This window comes from Hippocampus bargibanti, linkage group LG14 (assembly GCF_051943395.1).
Source record: "Hippocampus bargibanti isolate YZ-2025 linkage group LG14, ASM5194339v1, whole genome shotgun sequence".
In the NCBI taxonomy this organism is placed as follows: domain Eukaryota; kingdom Metazoa; phylum Chordata; class Actinopteri; order Syngnathiformes; family Syngnathidae; genus Hippocampus; species Hippocampus bargibanti.
This window is the reverse complement of record NC_142747.1, coordinates 15,974,940-15,995,025: the sequence shown is the minus strand read 5'-3', so window position 1 is coordinate 15,995,025 and position 20,086 is coordinate 15,974,940. Positions and strand designations below refer to the sequence as shown.

Below are 20,086 nucleotides of genomic sequence, written 5' to 3'. Positions count from 1 at the left end.
TCGACACTGAGTTTCAACATCCATCCATCCATGATCTGATCTTGTATCCTCACAAGGGTTGCAGGCATGCTGAATGTTATCACAGCTGTGTGAGGGTGGGAGGCGGGGGTACCCCTGAACTGGTTACCAGGCAATTGTGGGGAACACAGACAAACAACCATTTACACTCACAATCGGGATTAAGGACAAATTTCAAGTGTGCCATTTACCTACACTTCATGTTTTCGGAATTCGAAGGAAACTGAAGTACCCGGAGAAAATTCACACAGTCACAGAGAAAACACCAATAAGGCCGAGGTCAGAATCGGACCCCGCATCTTTGTACTGTGGTCCGGATGTGCTCAACAGTCTGTACTGTGCATCGACCTGCTTGTCCCTATGTGACACTGAAGGGCAGTGCATTATTATTATTATTATTATTATTATTATTATTATTATTATTATTATTATTAGTAGTAGTAGTAGTAGTAGTAGTAGTAGTGGGAGAAGTAAAAAAAAAAGTGTTTTATACACTTACTTTTGGAAAACCTCGTAAAAGTAGTAGTAAGATTATTTTGTTGGTACTTGTATGGTTAAAAGATACCTTTAAGTCAATGTCATTTGTTATTTTGTGTTCCACCTAAGACAACAGATGTTAATTTCTATACATGTACAGATATTCTCACCTCCCCCAGGTCACAGTTCGCTTACAACTTGTGTACCATTGCCAATGGCTGTTTTCTAATCTAATTCAACTGTTCTTGTTGAATTAGATTTTGAACGGCGCTTAGAAATAAAATGTTTTATTAGTATTACAGTATTTGTATGATTGGTGTTAGTCAACCATAGGTTGGTGTCTCTTAACATGCTTGTATAAAAGCAATACGACAACAACAAAGATATAAAGGGGGAAAAATAAAATAAAACAGAAATCTGACATAAAAGGTTTGGACTTCCTGATCAGCACAAAACGGTAAAGCGAGCCTTCACTATTTATTTTATTAGTGTTTAAATCGGTCAGTGGTTGGAGGCAAAGTACGTATAGGCCTACGACGTTGCTGAAAAATATAAGTGTCATTTGGTAATGAAAGGCAACCAAAGGGTTTAATATATAAGTTGAATTAGGCCAAAGCAAACAAATAAAAAAGTATAAAACTGGGACTGGGTTAAATGAAATTGAAGACAAAACGTGTCATATTGGATTATTTTATTAACTGTACAAAAAAATGGAGTCAATGAGACCTACACTATTATACCAGATGGAGGCGCAAGTGCTCAAAAAATGTTGATACGACCCGCCATTGAAAAAGAAATTCACTAAATCCCGGAAGTGACCATATTTTAAAGACATGCGCAAACCACAATCGGAGTTACATTTTATTTGTTTTGTGGGAATAACTGACAACAAGGCGAAAATTATTTACTGTATCACAACGTGAACGTTTTCTTCCCTTTAAAACATAATATCACCACATGTCATGTAAACGTAAAACTCGGCATTTCAACGACGCCAAGCTTGTTCCACCATCATGTCCCGCCTCGTGTGTTGCTTGTAACCCCGCGGCTTCCCACTCCTCCATCACGTGCTACATCCACGGACACGTAGTTGTCGACCGTCGAGAACTGAAACCTCGGTAGCCGCTCTTATGTCCAAGTCCTCCCGGCGGCAGATGCCCCCGCGGCAGGGCAACGACTGTGACCGGCTGAAGCGGCTATGCCTTCTCGGTGTGTTTTTGGGCGCTTTGGTGCTGGTGTTGTACCTGATCAACCTCCCTAAAGCGAAGCGCGTCCAGGTTGTGGATCTAAACAAAGATGAGGTGAAACGATTGGCGGGGGGCAACACGCAAAAACCTCTCACACTCATGTAGAGTAATATTAGAATAGTCAAGTAATTTCGAACAGATGATGTGTCTTTACATACACTGTTTAATTAGAATTTTCATGTAAAATGCACTATATGTGACGTTAAAATGACCCAAACCTATAATCCATTTATACCACCGTAATCTGTAATTATATTTTTTTGCACGACTTCCTGTTCAATCCACGGCAGGTGCTTGATCCATGAAGGGACTCGTAATTCTGTACATGTACTGGTTCAAGTACAATTGTTATTTACCTGTTTTTTTTATGATTATGTTGTGTTTTCACGAGGAGACCATGATTTAAGAGTCAACAAGTACATTGATTACGTGAAGCAGTATCAACTCGTGAGATTTCAACAGAGGACACACCTTTGGAACATTTCAAGAATCGAACACCTGTTGAGAATGTTGCAGGGTAGCAATGTGTGATGTAAAACAGCGGGTTGTGCAAAAAATATCGAAACATTTAAAGGACAACCGACACCAATTTTTTTTGTTTCCTAACTGACATCAGAAAAACGTTTTATATCATTTTTTTGCAGTTTTGGCACACTTTAAGTCATTTTTATAGGTGTTTTGTATTTGACAAAAAATCCCAGCCTGCGTGTTTTGGATTGGATTGGATTGGATTGGATTGGAATTGCCTTTATTAGTCTCGCAGTGGAGACATTTACATTTCACAGCAGCAAAGTGATGAGCGGACTGAAAGCAGAAAAAACAAAATACATGAGCTGCTGGAAAGGCAGCCACTCTCGCAGCGCCGTCTTATAGTCAAAAGAGCAAAAAAACTAAATAAATAATATGACAACACAAAGACAACATGACAACACAAAGACACATAGCTTCTTAAGCGCTTTCTGTACGCTCTTTGTCACATGAAGCAGTTCTAGATGAAAGAGGAGAGTCATCAACTCGAAAACAAGACTTCCTGAATATTCAGCGAGTCTTAAAACGTAAAACATAGCTATATGCAGTGGAATCTTTGTAAAATACGCTCAGTAGAAGTCATTTGAAGTGATTTTACAAATTATGGACACAACTTGTCCGGAGGTGTCGGTTGTCCTTTAATAGTTGTAAAGTTTACACATTCAAAAGATTTTCAATCAAATTAAATTAATCTTTGAGGTTTTACTGACGTGTCGTTGTTCATCTTGAAATTTCACTCAATAAACGAGTGTTTTTAGAAGCTTGGTTATTCGAACACCTAATAACCAATAATATAAGCTTTTTTTGAAAATGCGTTTTTGTTAATTATTTGTAAAATGTGTAAAAAACAAACAGTTATAGAGACAAATCTTGTGCTGTGGTTAGATGAATTATTTCACTGACATTAGACAGTTGTACAGGTACATTAATTTACTTTAAGTCACAGGTGTCAAAGTCAAGGCCCGCGGGCCAAATCCGGCGCGCAACATCATTTTTTTCGGCCCACGAAAGCAAATCAAACTTGTTAAATTCCATGATAATAGCTAAAATCTGAGCCAAAATGTCATATTTTTGGATGTCAACCACAATAAAAGTCATTATTCTTGACTTCAGATTTGAAAACGAGTTATTCATTAATTTGCTGTGTGCTCTATATGTAATATTTGAAGGGATTTAAATATTCTAATGGGTTCCCCAAATTCATAACGGCCCTCGAGAGGAAACCATAACTACAATGTGGCCCGCGGCAAAAAATGACTTTGACACCCCTGCTTTAAGTAAATTCACGTGACAGTGATGAATTTTGATTTCATGTTAAGTCATACTTTTATTACATTTCCCACCAAATACACTGCGGCTCAAATCCACCAGCTGGTCTCCCAAGTGGATGTAAATCGCCTGTGGGAGGTTTACATGAGGCCTATGCTGATAAAGAGGCTGCCCGGGACTCAAGAAAGCAAGATTGTGCGGCAGGTAAACCTCATTGGATTTTATATTGAATTGAATACACTCTAATAATAATATATTTCATGTTTAAACTGATAAAATACTTTGTTTTTAGCAAATAGTTATTAAGTTAGAATTTTGTATCTTCCCCAAAAAGCCAGGACAAAAGATTTAAATATTCTAAATATCCAACAGGTGAACAGCCCAACCATGAACAGGTGGTTACTATGATTAGATAGGAGTATCCCTGAATTGCTCAGTCATTCAAAAAGCAAATATGGCGCGAGGTTCATTTCACTGTGAGAAACTGCGGCAGAAAATATTATTACAGTAAAAAAATCAATGTCACTCAGTTTACAATTGCACTTGTTTTTTCTTTGTGTCCCCCTCACACCCCGCACGCCACCTGTAGCACATCACGGCCACTCTGTCCTCCCTGTCCGCCAACTGGGACATAAACCTGGACCAGTTTTCAGCCACTACCCCAAAAGGACAAGTTACATTTACAAATGTCATCGCCACTCTGGACCCTAAGGCACCTCGCAGGGTGTTGCTGGCGTGCCATTACGACTCCAAAGCACTGCCTCCGGACAAACGTAACCCGCAGAGGGTGTTTGTCGGGGCCATTGATTCGGCGGTGCCCTGTGCTATGATCCTGGAGCTGGTTACTGCTTTGGATCATAAACTCAAGTCTTTCAAAAAACAAGTGAGTAAAATGGCGGCATGTGTGTATTCTTAACCTTTTGTAAGTTCCACTGACTGATGTTTTAATGTCTACACAGAAGTCATGATGATATAATGAAGCATAAATATTTGTTATACGGAGCAGGGATGGGTGGGCTAATTACAGTAAAGTCTCGTTATATCATATTCAAGGGAGTCCGAAAAAATATCGATATAACCGGGACTATCGATATATCCGACCCTGTTTGCATGTAATTTTCTCCGTGCGTGCATAGAAATAGTATCGATATAACCGGGACTATCGATATATCCGATATCGATATAACGAGACTTTACTGTATTTCATTATGGTTACGTCGAATCAAACTGAATAAAGTTAAACTCAACCTGTCTTTAATGAATCGTCTATGTCAATACAATCGTCTTATCCTCTTGTTCTGGTTTCCTCTCCACAGCAGCCTCAAATCACCTTGCAGTTAGTCTTCTTTGACGGGGAAGAGTCATTCGAGAAATGGACCGTCGACGATTCGCTGTATGGTTCCCGTCACCTGGCTGAGCGCATGGCAAACACACCCCACCCTGCGGGCGCCATCTCCACCACCGAGATAAAAGCTGTGGTGAGGAGTACAGATTTCAGCACTCTGTATCGCAAGTTTATCATTTGTGACCAGGCTGGATTGGATTGGATTAGCCTTTATTAGTCTCGGAATGGAGAAATTTTCATTTCACAGCAGAAAAGTGATGAAAGTAAGAGGAAAGGAAAGGAAGAAGTACAAAAACAAAATACAGCACCTATTCATTTACCATTCGACTTATGTTGTTTGAAAATCAACCATTCATTGGGGGTGCGCCTTATACTCCGATGCGCCTTACACACTGGAAAATACGGTAAATTGAAGAAAAAAGGGCATTCTTAATTCTTGACATTTTATTTAATAATCTCACATGTTTTAGTACAGCCAAATATTGATTCTCAATTTTGTTATTAAAAAATAGGGCCCTGACCAATAATGGACTAAAAATCTAGCTATCTAACTATCTATTTGCGATCTATTAGCTATCTATTAGCTGTCGAGCTGGCTCGCTAGCTATCTAGCTAGCTATTGTTTAGCTATCTAGCTGGCTAGGTAGCTATCTATTAGTGACTGTATCCTGTGAATGTAAAGTGACCTTGAGAGTTTTGAAAGGTGCTTATGAATGAAATGTATTATTATTTTTATTACTTTATCCATTAGCTAGCTAGCTAGCTCGCTTTCTATCTATTTGAGTTACTTGCAGGTTGAGTGAACGCTGGCGCATGTTGCTGCTTCTACTCACCCACAGAAAAACTTATCCTGTGACTGTAAAGTGACCTTGAGCGTTTTGAAAGGCGCTTAGAAATTAAATGTATTATTATTAAAAATTATAAAGGCCAAAGATGAATAAAACTGATTAAGTCACTCACTGCAATACATCTGTGTAAACTATCAGTCGTATAGGAGTGGTCCATCGATGAAAAGGTTTTTTCAGCTGTCATCTGTACTTTTTTGAAGGTGTCGGACGTCTGACATCTTCAAAGAAGTACAGATGACGGCTGAAGAAAAGTTTTAATCGACGTTTTAATCGATCATTGAAAATATGACGTAGAGCGCAATTCCCGAATGTGTTCGGGTTTTGTTTTTTCTTGTTTGGGTACCTATAAAGCGCTGGCCATGGCCTCTGGAAAATTTTATTCTCTTCCACAAGGGGGCAGCATTTCCTTTTTTCTATTTTAGCACTTTGTTCCAGCTTCAGCTGTTATTAAAGCACAATACAAACCAATATGCATGTACTCTATTGCATTGTATTTTGGACAGTTGCCCTCATTTCAAGCTCATATTACTCCAGACCCTTATAATTTAAGAATTAACTCTTTTTTTCCTGATAAAAGAAGACAGCCTAAGGTTTCTTATGCATTTAGGGAATAACTCTTTTTGTCTGATGAAAGAAGAGAAGGTTTCTAACGCTGTATTGAATGTTGATGTAGTTCTAAACCTCAATATTCTGTTGGGTACTGGTATTTGAGTGACAATGACAAAAACCCTGGCACTGGACACATTATAATAATAATCCATTTCATTTCTAAGCGCCTTTCAAAACTCTCACGGTCACTTTACAGTCACAGGATCAGTTTATTTCACATCTGGGAATGATTGAGTTTATTTATAACCTATATTAGATAACAACCTATATTAAATAACTAAAACAATAAACATATCACATATCTTTTTAGCTGGTGTGAAGAAAATTTTAAATGTGTACATTAACATTAACCCTCAATTGTCTCTTCAGGACCTCTTTGTGTTACTCGACCTGTTGGGTGCTCCCAATCCAACAATAGTGAACCACTTTGAGAACACGGCACACTTGTTCACCCACTTGATCGCTATAGGTACAGGGAGCAGGGTGGGGGGGGGGGGGGGTGAAAAGTAACAAATATACTCAATGCGTACATCCTGCATTCCTTGTTAACAGAGAAGCGCCTCCATCGTCAGGGTTTGCTGAAGTCGCATCATTCACAGCCGACCTACTTCAGGAAGAACTTGAACTTTGGATCGGTTGAGGACGATCACATACCTTTCTTACAGAGAGGTAATTGACTATGATGCACCTTTTTGACAAAACTAATCAGTTAGAAAATGTCGCGGGTGGTCCTGCTCCGCTTCACCGAGATAAATGAGGGATTACTGTAATCAATCAACATTGCATCAGACGTCAGCAATTTCACTACGTTCAACAAATACGAAATACAGTGATACCTCAGTTTATGAACTTAATTGGTTCCCAGAAAGTGTGTGTAGGGCGAAAAGTTCGTCTGCCAAACATTTATTTCCCATAAGAAACCATTAAAAATGAGAATAATCTGTTCCCAGGTCCCCATAAAACATAATTTTCTACGAAATAACCCTTAAAATTACACAAAATATAACTTAAAACTACACAAAATATACCTTATTTTATGTATAATAAATGTGCTGCTGTATTGTAATTAAAGAAATAAACTACTGCATAATAGTTGTTTTATTTACCTTTGTGATGGTAGTTGTCAATGGATGACGAACTTCTAGGTTGCCTCTTGATGATATCAGAGTGAAGTTGCTGTGCTTTCTTGGCGATAATACCCTCACTCACAATGTCCCCTGCTAGCTGCTTTTCGTTAATCCGAATCAACAGAAATTTTTCAACCTCTTCTATTGCCTGAGACCGTTGCTTAGACAACACAGAAACACCCTTAGCCACAGGTAGCAACGGTCGCCTTAGCATACTAGCAGTGGGACGCTAAGTCACACAAACCTCGTTCGTGTTTTTCGATGATCTCCTTCTTCTGCTCGACCGTAATTTTCTATTGTGTCCTCTTCGGTCTAACACTAGCCTGTGGTGGGGTCTTTTTCGATCCCATAGAGCAAAAGTACTCCACTCGATAACAAACCGCATCTGCACTCAAACAGACAGGGTGTGGAAAACTAGTCCGCCAGCCACCGTGGTGCTCTGTGTGGTTTGGTTCGTTTGCCAAAAACCAGTTCATATGCCAAGATTATATTCTCGTGAAATTAATGTTCGTAAGGTGAAAAGTTCATAAACTAAGGTGTTCGTAAACTGAGGTATTACTGTATTGGCGCCAGACACCTTTTTTTTTATCTGCCACATGTTTCCTCATCACCTCCAGGAGTACCTGTTCTCCACATCATCGACACGCCGTTCCCGAACGTCTGGCACACGTTGGACGACACGGAGGAGAACCTCCATCGTCCCACCGTGGCTAATCTGACCAAGATCATGGCCGTGTTCCTGGCCGAATTATTAGGCTTATGAAGGTCACTTCTGAAACGGCTCTGAGCATACTTGAATTTGCACGTCAAATGGCGAGACGGCTGCTGAAAGGAAGAAGACCTTCATGGAGCAACAAGGACTAAAGTGAGAATGTGACGTTGTCAACTGGATCGACACGCTGATGTCCAAGGTCGTCAATAACATTTGTGATTTTTTTTTCTTCTTTGACTTACCCTTGACTTGACATTTCATTCTATGAGGTATTAACATTTTACCTACTCCACACCTGAGGATGACGACCACGAAGTTACGGTATTTATTGTCCATTAAAGGACAACCAAAGCCATTTTTTGTTTCCTAACTGACATCAGAAAAACGTTTAATAGCATCTAAAATACCCAAAACACACAGGCTGATATTTTAGTCCACAGGTGTCAAAGTCAAGGCCCGCGGGCCAAATCCGGCCCGCCACATCATTTTTTTCGGCCCGCGAAAGCAAATCAAACTTGTTAAATTCCATGATGATTGCTAAAATCTGAGCCAAAATTTCATATTTTTGGATGTCAACCACAATAAAAGTCATTCTTGACTTCAGATTTGACAATGAGTTATTCATTAATTTGCTGTGTGCTCCATATGTAATATTTGAAGGGATTTAAACACTCTAATGGGTTCCCCAAATTCATAACGGCCCTCGAGAGAAAACCATAACTACAACGTGGCCCGCGGCAAAAAATGACATTGACACCCTCAAATGCAAAACACCAATAAAAATGAGTTGAAGTGTCCCAAAACTACTTCAAAATGACCTCGGAGATGCCTAGTTTCATTATTATCATTATATATGATTTTGGACACTTTAAGGCATGCTTGGTTTCTTGATGGTAACTACATGACGAGGCACGGGCCAATTACGGCCCATTTGATGGTTTACCATGGTTTTTAAAAGCTCACAATTTTAATTTTTTCTTGAAAAATGGGACATTCACTCATGGAGAATTAAAACAGAAGAATGGTAACATTTATTTAAATTGAACACACTTGACTTAACCTTTCTTCTTTACTAAATATATTTTGTTGAGCCGATAGATTATGTTCAGTTGGTCTTATTGTTTACCCATTAATGTTTAAAATGTCAGGTTAGACCTGTAACTGTCATTCCTATGACCAGAATATTTTTCACCACTATTGTCATTCCATCAAATTTTGATTAGCTTAAGCTTATACATGATGTATTTCACTACGCCGTTTTGAAACTGACAACTTTATGCAGGGATACATCTGGGCCAGCATCAGCGCAAGTCTGTTATGATTAGCGCATATTGCTACATGATTTGCGCCACATATGACGTACTTCTGTTGAAATAGCTGAAAAAACAGACATTTCGTGAAAAATGTTCGTTTTCCTTCAATGTTCGTTTTCCTTCAGAGGTTTTAACTTTGGTCGTCTGCCATCTTGCCTTACCGATATTTAGCCATGATCACCTTGCATTTGTTTCGGTGCGTTCCAAAGTCGTGGAAGAGGATATTTCGGGCTTTTCCGTGATCCCCCGAAACTGCCGAAAGGGCTAATCGAATCCAGGATTCATTTACCCATGGTGCATTGCATTATTTACATCAAACATGGCGGATTGTTGTAATATGGAGCGTTAGAACAGGAGTAAAACACTAAGACATTAAAAATAGGAAGCAAACAAACCTATTCTCGTTTTTTAAGAAACAATCGAATAAGTCTGTGGATGGTCGTGACAATTCGTTGTAGCAAACTGCTGTTAATGATTCGAATTTAGTGGATAACATGGGAATAATTTCAGGGCTGTTGACGTACATTGGAAATTTTCAAAGCAAAAAAATGTGTTTTAAGTAGACACAAGTAAGCAATATTATGCCAAGTCTGTTGTCTTTGTCTTTGCAATACCGTAAAATATCAAAATAGCACAGGATTGTGTAGTAACTAAAGAACACTGAAAATGTTAATTTGAAGTATGAATACATCATTTGGCTTGAATTAAAATTGTTGAAATATTAGCAAAATAGATTATACTCAAATAATGGTTTTTCATTTGCAATTTAGAAATATGCTCCAATGAATGTATTTTTGGTTTATTTCAAACAGTTTTGTATACTTCAGCACCACCATTTTGAATTTGGCATTTTCAGACATTTTTAAATTTTCCCAGATGCATCCCTGTTTATGGATAATGGATTTTTAAAGATGTCCCAAAAGTCACCCTCTGTTTCTTTTTTTCCCTGTATCGTTTTAGGTATCATTTGGACAAATGTGAGGCCATCAGAATTTTGACAATTTCGCCTCTGCACTGTTAAGAAACACACCGCCGTCCGTCCCTAATTGATGTTGCAGTAGCATCGCAAAATGGCTGCCTGGTGATTTTTTTTTCTGTATTCAACTGCTACGGTAATCATGTTACATTGGAAAACAAGATCATAGCTACCACCACTGACAAAAACACACAACTTTATTCGCAGGCGTTTGCGTACAGCCCTGGGAAAGTTTATGCAGAGGGCTGCACTGACTTGAACAGCTTTTGGGCACAAAAGGCATCTTGCCACACTGTAAAAAATGTTTACAAAAACTGGCCAAAGTCTGAAAATGCTAATGGACTCCCATCATGGTACCTGAAATTTGGCTCCCGCTGTACTACCTGTTAAATACAGTAACTACTGTAACTGGTATGTGTTTGAGACTTCATGGAAAGTTCAGGTGAATAAATGGGAAAAATTTATAAGAGAATATCGCTGGAGGTCATATAAATGAACTTTATTACATCATCGTGTAATATAAAAAATAGAATACATTTGATACAAAAAAGGAGAAAACAAGACACTAGTGATCCCTTTTCAAACACGACCTCGTGATCAAAACATCTTTGGTGAATGCTGGAGTTCATTTTGTGTGTGTGTGTGTGTGTGTTAGGTAGGAAAGACAACAAACAAACGTGCATAAACCCACACAGGCTGTCGTGACTGTTTGATTTGGCTTATAAACGGCTTGTACATCAGAAACAAAACTTATTTGACATAAAAATTAGTATATCCCTTTATCTTTCTGTTCTTTAAATGCTCCTTTTACCAAATGTGATACAACCATTTGGTCTGAACGCTTTGAACATTTGCCATTTGTTAGAGCAACTGATTAAAGTTCATATTTTCTCAAATAAAAATTCCCCCTCAACCCCAAATAAAACTATAAACACCCACGGACACAGGTTTTGGATTAAATGTACGAACATAATAGCCTTTTATAAAAAGTCTACACACCCCTGCTCTAATCCCATTTTGTTTTAATATAACAAAAAGAAAATCATACCAAGAAAAAAAGGGGTGTCTAGACTTTTTATATCCGCTGTATTTTACAATAACAAAAAAAAAAACACAAGTCCAAATTGTAACAACTCTTATTTTCTTGTGTGTACCATAAATTGCCAAAAGATTTCACCGCCGACAGTGGACGGTTCACATGACCAATGACAACTAAAATTGTAAGTTTTTCCATCTTTAACCCCCTCCAAAATGATCACATACCCAAACGCTGTCATAGCAACACGGCGTAAACATTGTATACATGAAATGTGCAAAATATACAAAAAAAAAGCCAACAAATCAATACATTTTTTTTCAGAAATGAAAACCCACACATAAATGAGTGTATTCTAACCAATCCCATTCGGTTGCAGACATCTCAAAACATTTCATTCAAAGGCATTAATATAAGGCACTTATTATTGTCTTTTTTTGTGTCATGCAGCATCATGATGTCAAGTTTAAAAATGTAAAGCTTTCATTTGCGCTCCAAAGTTTTGAACCAACTTGAGAGACGTTAGTGTCCTATCAGTAAAAATTGCATAGTCAATATTGTTAACAATGGTGGGCGGCTGTGTTACATAACTGATAAATGCAGCTTATAACATATAACTGGACGTGCCCGGAAGCTTTAAAAATATACATATAGTATTTCATGTTAAAATCTGGACTCCTTGTTAGTACATCATACATGACAAAAAAAATATGCATTTTTGGACATGTCAGCTAAACACCCAACTATTTCAAGACCTGTGCCTTTCCCAGATGGTCTGCTGAATAGTTTTATACTGTACTGTGTTGCCTCCAAAACTGTCTATGACCACATTGCTAACAAAAAGCCACATACATGCACAGTGCAAGTGGAGCGAAAAGTTATGCACCGGCCGCGAGGTCGAGATCATTCCTTGCTTATCTGCTGATAATCTCATCTGAATGCTGTTTCCTTGAACAGAGCTTTTCAAAGTGCGGGATGCCAAAGGAATACAGGGGAGGCGAGGCAGTTGGAGAAACATAAGGGATACATACAGTATTTGGAAGCCTGTTGTATTGGATCACCTTAAGCAGAAGGAAATAGGACTCAGAAAAAGGGTTCATACAAGGTTGGGCAGTTTGACGAAACGTTCAGTATCAATGTGTTGTTCACATTCATGATTGCAATAATTGTTTGTGTTGGACAAAAATTCTCCCGACTTGAAATTTTGCCAACATCAAACAATAAACAGGAGTGGTCCATCGATGAAAAGGTTTCTTCAGCCATCATCTGTACTTCTTTAAAGGTGTCCGACATTTCGCTCCTCATCCGAAAAGCTTCGTCAGTTCGCTAAAACCTTTTCATCGATGAAACATCAAGCAATGATTTTCAATGTATAGGTTCATTCCTACAATTAACAAGATGAGTTATAATTGATTTGATTGTCAGAACCGCTCTCGTTTGTTAAATGATATTTTCGTATGTATGTATGTGTGTGTGTGTGTGTGTGTGTGTGTGTGTGTGTGTGTGTGTGTGTGTGTGTGTGTGTGTGTGTGTGTGTGTGTGTGTGTGTGTGTGTGTATGTATGTATGTATGTATGTATGTATGTATGTATGTATGTATGTATGTATGTATGTATGTATGTATGTATGTATGTGTAAAAGGAGCCAACAATAATGAACTGTATGTGTCCCTCCAATGATATTGCAAAATGTGGCATTGCGTGTCAACCCTAATTCATTCAGACATTCCAATTGCTTTGTTTTCTAAATTTCTCATTCAAAATTTCGCAACTAACTTAAAATGGTTTTACGTTTCTCTAAACTGAGTGATTTACCAACCACATAGTCAACATGATTATGGAATGGGGATTTGGCATACCAGTTCAAGCTCTTACTTTTATGATATACAGGTTCCACCTGAGTATACATCGCAAGACTATGGGAAAAAAGGTGACATATAGTCCGACAAAATATAGTACAATAGCTGCATTCATTCTCAATGTTTGGTATACTACAGGTGGAGTAGGATTCTGTCCAAGGTGAGGCTCACACTTTAAAAGCACTGCTCTTTGAACTTTGGTGTAGCTGGTGGTGGCTGGTGGCTTCAAGCTCACTCAGACTGTCGTCGGTGCACACGGATGTGAATGCTTCACTTTTAAATGCCCGTCAATGACAGGCCATCAATTCAAAATGTAGTTTCCCTTTCACCCAAAGTCACCTGGGAAAGACTCCAACTTTCACAAGGCCCGGAAGGATTAACCGGTATAAAACGGATGGATTGTCCCCGTGTTGTCCATTAAAGCTGCAGAAGATACATCTTTTCAGTGTCTGCTGAGGCTGCGATGGTCGTACAATGGTGAACAACTTGAGAGAATAACTTTAACAAGCACTATTTCACAGAGTTTTTGGGATGTTGTGACATTTTTTTCGGATGTGTTAGGTAAACAAGTCTACAAACCCAGATCATCATCCACGGGAACCGATTGAAGCTGAGTCAGAATCTTGGTGTCCCCGTCGATTTCTTCGGGATGCCCTAGTGAGGATCTGGTGTCCTGTTCTGGAGACGTGCTCCCCAGAAGCAGCGCTTCCCCACCCGGTAGACCCAAGAGACATGGATCTACAGGTAGGTCCCCTTTCCCCCGTCCATCAAACAGAGTTAGACCGGCCGAAGTTGAAAGAGGTAGGGGACTCCAGGTCGGATGGGACAACTGCATGTTGGGCATTAGACCACCTCCATACATGGGACTCAGGGTGAGCATGCTCTCTGGGGAGAGAGCATTCGGCGTGGTAGAGGCAACTGACGGATCTGGCGTGGTTGAGGAGGAAATGGTAGACGTCTGGGTGGTTGCACTTCCGGTTTCCGCGGAGTAATACGGAGCAGGTGGATTGAGGAAGTTAAGCGGAGGTGTTGTGAGGATGTTGGCGGGCTGATCTGGGGTTGTCGAAAGCTGGGAGGTTACCGGGACATTCAAAGGTGTGAGACTCAGACTCACACCATTGGGGGGAAGAGGGGATAGATCAGGAACTGGTTTCAGAGGCAAACTGGTAAGTTGAAAGCCCGCCGGAATGGTCAGAATCAGCTTCCCTTGTTGGACACTCAAGTAGGGACTTCCACCAAGAAGAAGATTACCTACCAGAGACAAACATAGATGGTTAGCAAGATTACAATTGTCAGCATTATTACTTGGAGAAATTGTGTGAACGCCGAGAAATTTGTCACCAATGAACTAAATGATCACCCAACTACATTTCAGGATCAATCTAAACTGCACCATAGTAAAATCTTGATTCAACGGATGCAGAACCAAAAGGCACCTGGTTTTAAGGGATACAAAATAGTTTCCAGTGGGTACAAAGGTACAGTTCCAAATCAGTTAGTTCCAGGATTGTCAGTAAAGCACCACAACGGCAGTAAATGGCACTGTGGTGCCGTCAACATACATATACTAGTCACGACTAGTCCTGCTTGCGCTGCTAGCTAGTTTTGTAAAAACAGACTACAGTAGACTCGAGCAGACTAAAAACGCAATCAATGTAGCAGCCATGGCAACGGGGCCCAATTTCGCATTAAAAGTATGTACAAACGTGGCTGCCATGTTAGCAGTAGTGCGTGTCCCTTCAAATATAATAGAAAACGTGAATGTTAGCTTAGCATCTAATGTTGTCATGTAGTGCAGGAAGGAAGTCGTCATGTAGTGCAGGAAGGAAGTCGTCATGTAGTGCAGGAAGGAAGTCATTGCGACTTATTTATATATCTATGAATGTATTTACCGGAGTAACTTGTGTACACGTCTCGAACACTCACATTTTTGTATAGTACTTATTGTAGGCTTTTTTTCTAGAGCCTCTTTGTATTTAATCATAACCAAGGTAAAACAAAGCAAGTGTTAACTCTTGGCTCATGAACACTATAGCATATGGAGGCCAATATTTTCGTGCCTTCACTTTGAGCTGTGGAAGGGATCTGAAAGATCCCATAATTGAGTAGATGCATACCGGGGATCACATTGGTTGTTGGGCCCAGAGTCTGAATGGGTCTCAGTTGGTTTATTCTGTGCGGACTTTGATTGATCCCGCCTGGCGTTGAAGCCAGGAGTTGCAGAGGCACTCCAGCTGAGGTCATGGACAAAGATGCACTGCCAGGAACCACTTGGGGGGATGAGATGGCGGACGATATCGGGATAGACGAGACTGGCACCTGGGGCACGGGGAGAGGGACTAACTTTGCTGGCACAGTGGACGTCACTTGAGGTACCGGAACCACTTGCGTTGGGGAGGAGATAGAAATGACCTGGGGTGTCGGGAGTTTCACAGGAGAGGAGTTGACAGTCTGGGCACCAAGATTTCGTGTCACTTGTTGAGGGAGAGTAGTACTGGGTACCTGTGAGAGGGACACGATGGTTGTGGAAACATCAGCCAATGGCGTAGAAGCATCCCGCTGCTTGTTCATTGTCGGAAGTCCTTGGAAGTTGATGGTAGGTGACATGAGAGGGGAAACAGGGACTAGCTGAGGACCTTGGGACACCTGTGCCACAGAGGATTTTTGAACCAACTGGGATACTGGTATGCCCTGAATGGAAGGCACCACCTGAGGCAAGGAGAAGACCTGAGGCGTGGCGTTACTGGAGTTAACCAGTGAGCTACAAGGGTTTATCTGCGGGGCCGAGGAGGCAAGAACGACGTACTCTCCTTGCTGACTCGAGAGAGACAAGGCAGAGCTTGCGATCGGGATGGCCTCGAGGGGGGGTTGTGTCAGAACTAGCGAAGGAAGGCTGGTTGGTGGCGAGGGAGACAAAGACATCGAGGAAACATCTGGCTGACTGCTTTCTTGTTTTATAATGTTTTCTGGCACGGCGATGAAATCCATTGCATTGCCACTTTGGCTCTTAGATTGGATGGGAAGACTTATGACTGACGTTGGGTTGGAGACCGTCGAGTTGTTTGTGTTCAGGACAACAGCTGGAAGACTGTTTGGCTTTGTGTCGATTGGCAAAACCTGCTGATCTGCTAAAGAAACTACTTGCTGCGGACCCTCTGGTTTGGCGAGAACTTGAGCCCCGTTCAGTATCAAGGGGGAGCTGGCCACCTGCCTCATGGTGATTTTCTGGCCATCCCCCACGCTTAGCCCGTTGATGATGACACCGGCGCCGGTCCCGGAGATGAGGGAATTACCGTTGAACATTAACGGTTGGGAAGCTGTCAGGAAGCCGGTGGTGCCATTGACAATGAGCTGACCTGCCGCCGCGGCACAGTTGACCGCTGAGAGCGAGATGACAGAGGCCTTAGAGGTGGCGGGCTCATCTGCTTTGTCTGGGGTTTCGTCCATGGTACTCGCTTCATCGTCACTGCTGTGATTTCCATCAGACTCACTGAAACACCAAAGGAATGAACAGATTCAAGAAACACGTAACTTTCAAAATTCACAACCTCAAACTTGAAAAGAGGTTTTTGACAATTTTAAATTACTGTAATGACTCTAAACAAATACGGTACTCAATTGTTGTCGCTCATTCACTGCCAGACGTGCAAAAATGTGTCCACTCCAGTGCCAGGGTTTTTGTCATTGTCACTTGAATTGCAGGACAGACAGAATATTGTGTTTTAGGACTACATAAACATTCAATAGAAACCTTGGACTCTCTTCTTTCATCACAAAAAAAAGAGTTAATTCCTAAATTATATAGGTTATATGAGCTTGAAATGAGGGTGGCTGTCCAAAATACAATGCAAGACATACATATTGGTTTATATAGCGCTTTAACAACAGCTGAAGCTGGAACAATGTGCCAACATGGAAAAAAGGGAAATACTGCCCCCTTGCGGAAAAAAAAACATTGCTTAGAGGCCATGGCCAGTGCTTTACCGGCACCCAAATAAGAAAAAACAAAACCAGGACAGATTTGGGAATGGAGCTATACGTCATATTTTCTATTCCCAAATAAATTCGTGAATGGCAGTGAATGAGTTTAAAAAAGTCAAAAATCAATTTGATAATCAAGTGATTGATTGATTGATTTTGTTATCTCTAAATCTGGCGAAGTACAAGTGATAAACATGTGAAAAGCTCTCTGCTCATGAAATTTCCTATACCGCCCTAGTGTCGAAATCAGTAAAGTCGTTCAGATCGTTGTAGAGTCTGTTTTTTTTTGCACATCGTCTGGCAGTGAATGAGTTAATCAGGTATGTTCATTGAATTTTTGTGTGGAAGACATTTTTGAAGTATTGTATTAGCAAGTACAGTTTTGTACAATGTTCGAACTGGTTAATGGTGGCTTACAATATTCAAATAACGAGCACTTTGACCAACAGGTTACTATAGTTCAATGTTGCTTTAATTTGGAGAGCTAAATATGTTTTTTGCACCGGTTCAAAGTGTCATATGTTTTTTCTCAAAACACCCCCTTTGCTGTTGTAATATATAGATATTGTCAGATCTTTGGCATTCGCCTCATCATGATTCTGACTCAATCTTGGTTTCACTGCCTGGTGCTTTCTATCTTTTTGACCGCTTTATTTATTGTATATAATAGCTGTTCATGTTAAGCGCTTTGTTACACCAAGACTACTATTTGATACTAGTTGATACAAATTCCCAGCAGACAAATCGGCCCATTTCCAACGGAGCTTGGGCGCCATCCTGAGCATTTTCTGGGCGCTACATTGGAGTCCAGACGCCTCAAAATGTGACGGAAGGACTTCTTTAATCGATTGCAAACATTTATGCTTTCCTCTTCGCAACTATTTGAATCATATTCATAACTGGATGAGTAAGAAGAAAGCATCTTCTCCGAATCTGAAGCCTATGTTTTGATTCTCGAGCAAGGCAAGACGTCCTAGCGTGGCATCACGAACAAGGGGGCGGGACCTTCTGAAACGGAAACTTTCTGAGGTCATTTTAAAGTAGTTTTGGGAGACTTTAAGTCATTTTTATTGGTGTTTTGCATTTGACTAACAATATCAGCCTGTGTGTTTTGGGTATTTTAGACACTATAAAATGTTTTTCTGATGTCAGTTAGGAAACAATAAAATGGTGTCGGTTGTCCTTTAAGCTGTTGTTAAAGCGCAAAATAAATCAATATGTATTGTCATATATAAAATGTGTGCGCCAGACACAGCAGATTGTATTTTGCAGGATACTGGAACCGGGACGGTTCTCACATTTCATAACAAAGCAACACGCTCTGCTGTCACCTCCTCTAACGTGCGTTTATTGACTTGACGGACGGGCTTCGTTTATAGACGGGAACAAACGGAGGTCGACAAAAGAGAGGTCGAACTCGAACTTAACAATATGGATTCGAGTGCGTGTGTGTTCTTACCTTTTGCAGTGCGTCCCGGGCGGGGTTCTGTCCCTCTGCCGCCGGTTCTTGAACCAGTTGCTGACCTGCGTGAGGGACAGCCCGGTGACTTTGGCCAGGTTCTTCTTCTCGTCCGGCGTGGGGTACCTGTTGCTCTTGTAGCATTCCTTCAAGGCGTTGCGCGACTTTTCCTTGAAGCAGTACACCGTCTCCTCGCCGTCCCAGATGGTTTTAGGTAGCGGGAACTTCTTTCTGAGTCTGTACTTGTCCACGGCGCCCAGGCTGCGACCGCGCGACCTCTCCGCCTCCTTGTAGCGGGCTCTCAGGTAAAGGTCCTGTAGGAAGACGTGGTTGGACGGCTGGAAGTCGTGGCTCTCCAGCAAAGCGTAAAGTTCTTTGAAGTGTTCCCTGTGGAACGCCACTAGAGCCTGGGCCTTGAGCAGGGTCTCGTTGCCACGTAGCAGTTCGGACGAAGGATGGATGGTGGAGAGGAATCTCCACAGCCGATCCACATTGCCCGCTTGCAGGAGGGCCTCGCACAGACACGAAACTTGCTCCGTGGAAAAACTCACCGCGGAGAGCTGGAAAGTTTCAAGCAGGCGTTCGGCGACTTGCTCCGCATCCTTCTCGTCCTCCGCGGCGGTGGGCTCCTCGGTGCTATTGTCGGATTGTTCTGTCGACTCCATAGACAAGGAAGCCATTTTTTGCTTAAACTCCCCCCCCCTTCCTCCTCTCCACCACCTCCTCTTTCCCCTTTCTCTCCTGCACCATTGGAGCCGAGCGAGACAACCAGGCGAGGACGCGCCCCTTTTCGCCCCTCAACAAGCCCAACAAGTTAGGAAAGAAGACTGTCAATAATTGATCCACCCGCTCTGGTGTTATTTTATTCGCTCAAGACGCAGTATAAAATCGCCCTCGCCTGTTCCTGTTTTCGATTTTTCCTCTAAGACATATTTGTGGTCACTTTTGCGTGTTATTTTGCAATGCTTTACAGAGTTTATTTCAAAATTAAAAAAAACTCATTTTCCCTCTTCATTGAAACATGGTTTAGTCCAGGTTTTACTTTACATGTTTAGTTATGCCACAAAAAAATGCCACTTTATATCATCTTCTCTGATGATTTGATCTTTACACCTGTCTTTTGTGTGCTCCAAAGCACGACATACCCATGTGAAGTCAAAACTAATCAACTATTTTTACGTTTGGTTTTGTGTTTACCAGTACAGTATTGTCAAGCGCAACGGTATGACATTTACGGTAAATGCAATTCTCTACTCTGATTGGTTTGCAATATGTCAATTACCT

The 20,086-nt window shown here is 40.9% G+C and overlaps 2 protein-coding genes across 7 annotated transcripts; one reads left to right on the top strand and one right to left on the bottom strand.

The window, feature by feature from the left end:
* The first annotated feature begins 1,347 nt into the window (after positions 1-1,347).
* qpctla (glutaminyl-peptide cyclotransferase-like a) lies at positions 1,348-12,571 on the top strand. 4 transcript variants are annotated; one of them, XR_016117101.1, is made up of 8 exons: positions 1,352-1,796; positions 3,642-3,743; positions 4,129-4,422; positions 4,856-5,017; positions 6,711-6,810; positions 6,894-7,010; positions 8,086-8,379; positions 10,454-12,571. XR_016117101.1 is itself a non-coding variant. In XM_089013206.1 (7 exons), exons 1-7 carry the CDS (start codon positions 1,626-1,628, stop codon positions 8,229-8,231), a joined length of 1,089 nt encoding a protein of 362 aa, XP_088869332.1. In that variant the 5' UTR covers positions 1,348-1,625; the 3' UTR covers positions 8,232-12,571. The 4 variants fall into 4 exon arrangements, 2 of the variants coding, with proteins under 2 accessions (XP_088869332.1, XP_088869331.1); XR_016117100.1 differs by having other exon boundaries at positions 8,086-10,574; positions 12,463-12,571; XM_089013206.1 differs by having other exon boundaries at positions 1,348-1,796; positions 4,859-5,017; positions 8,086-12,571.
* On the bottom strand, positions 10,774-20,052 carry six5 (SIX homeobox 5). Of its 3 annotated transcripts, XM_089013203.1 has the most exons (4): positions 18,803-20,052; positions 15,865-16,852; positions 15,480-15,774; positions 10,774-14,613 (listed from the first exon to the last, which is right to left on the bottom strand). In XM_089013203.1, the coding sequence occupies exons 1-4, from the start codon at positions 19,480-19,482 to the stop codon at positions 13,934-13,936; spliced, it is 2,643 nt and encodes an 880-aa protein (XP_088869329.1). In that variant the 5' UTR covers positions 19,483-20,052; the 3' UTR covers positions 10,774-13,933. The 3 variants fall into 3 exon arrangements, with proteins under 3 accessions (XP_088869329.1, XP_088869328.1, XP_088869330.1); XM_089013202.1 differs by having other exon boundaries at positions 15,480-16,852; XM_089013204.1 differs by having other exon boundaries at positions 15,429-16,852; positions 18,803-19,542.
* Between the last annotated feature and the right edge of the window lie 34 nt (positions 20,053-20,086).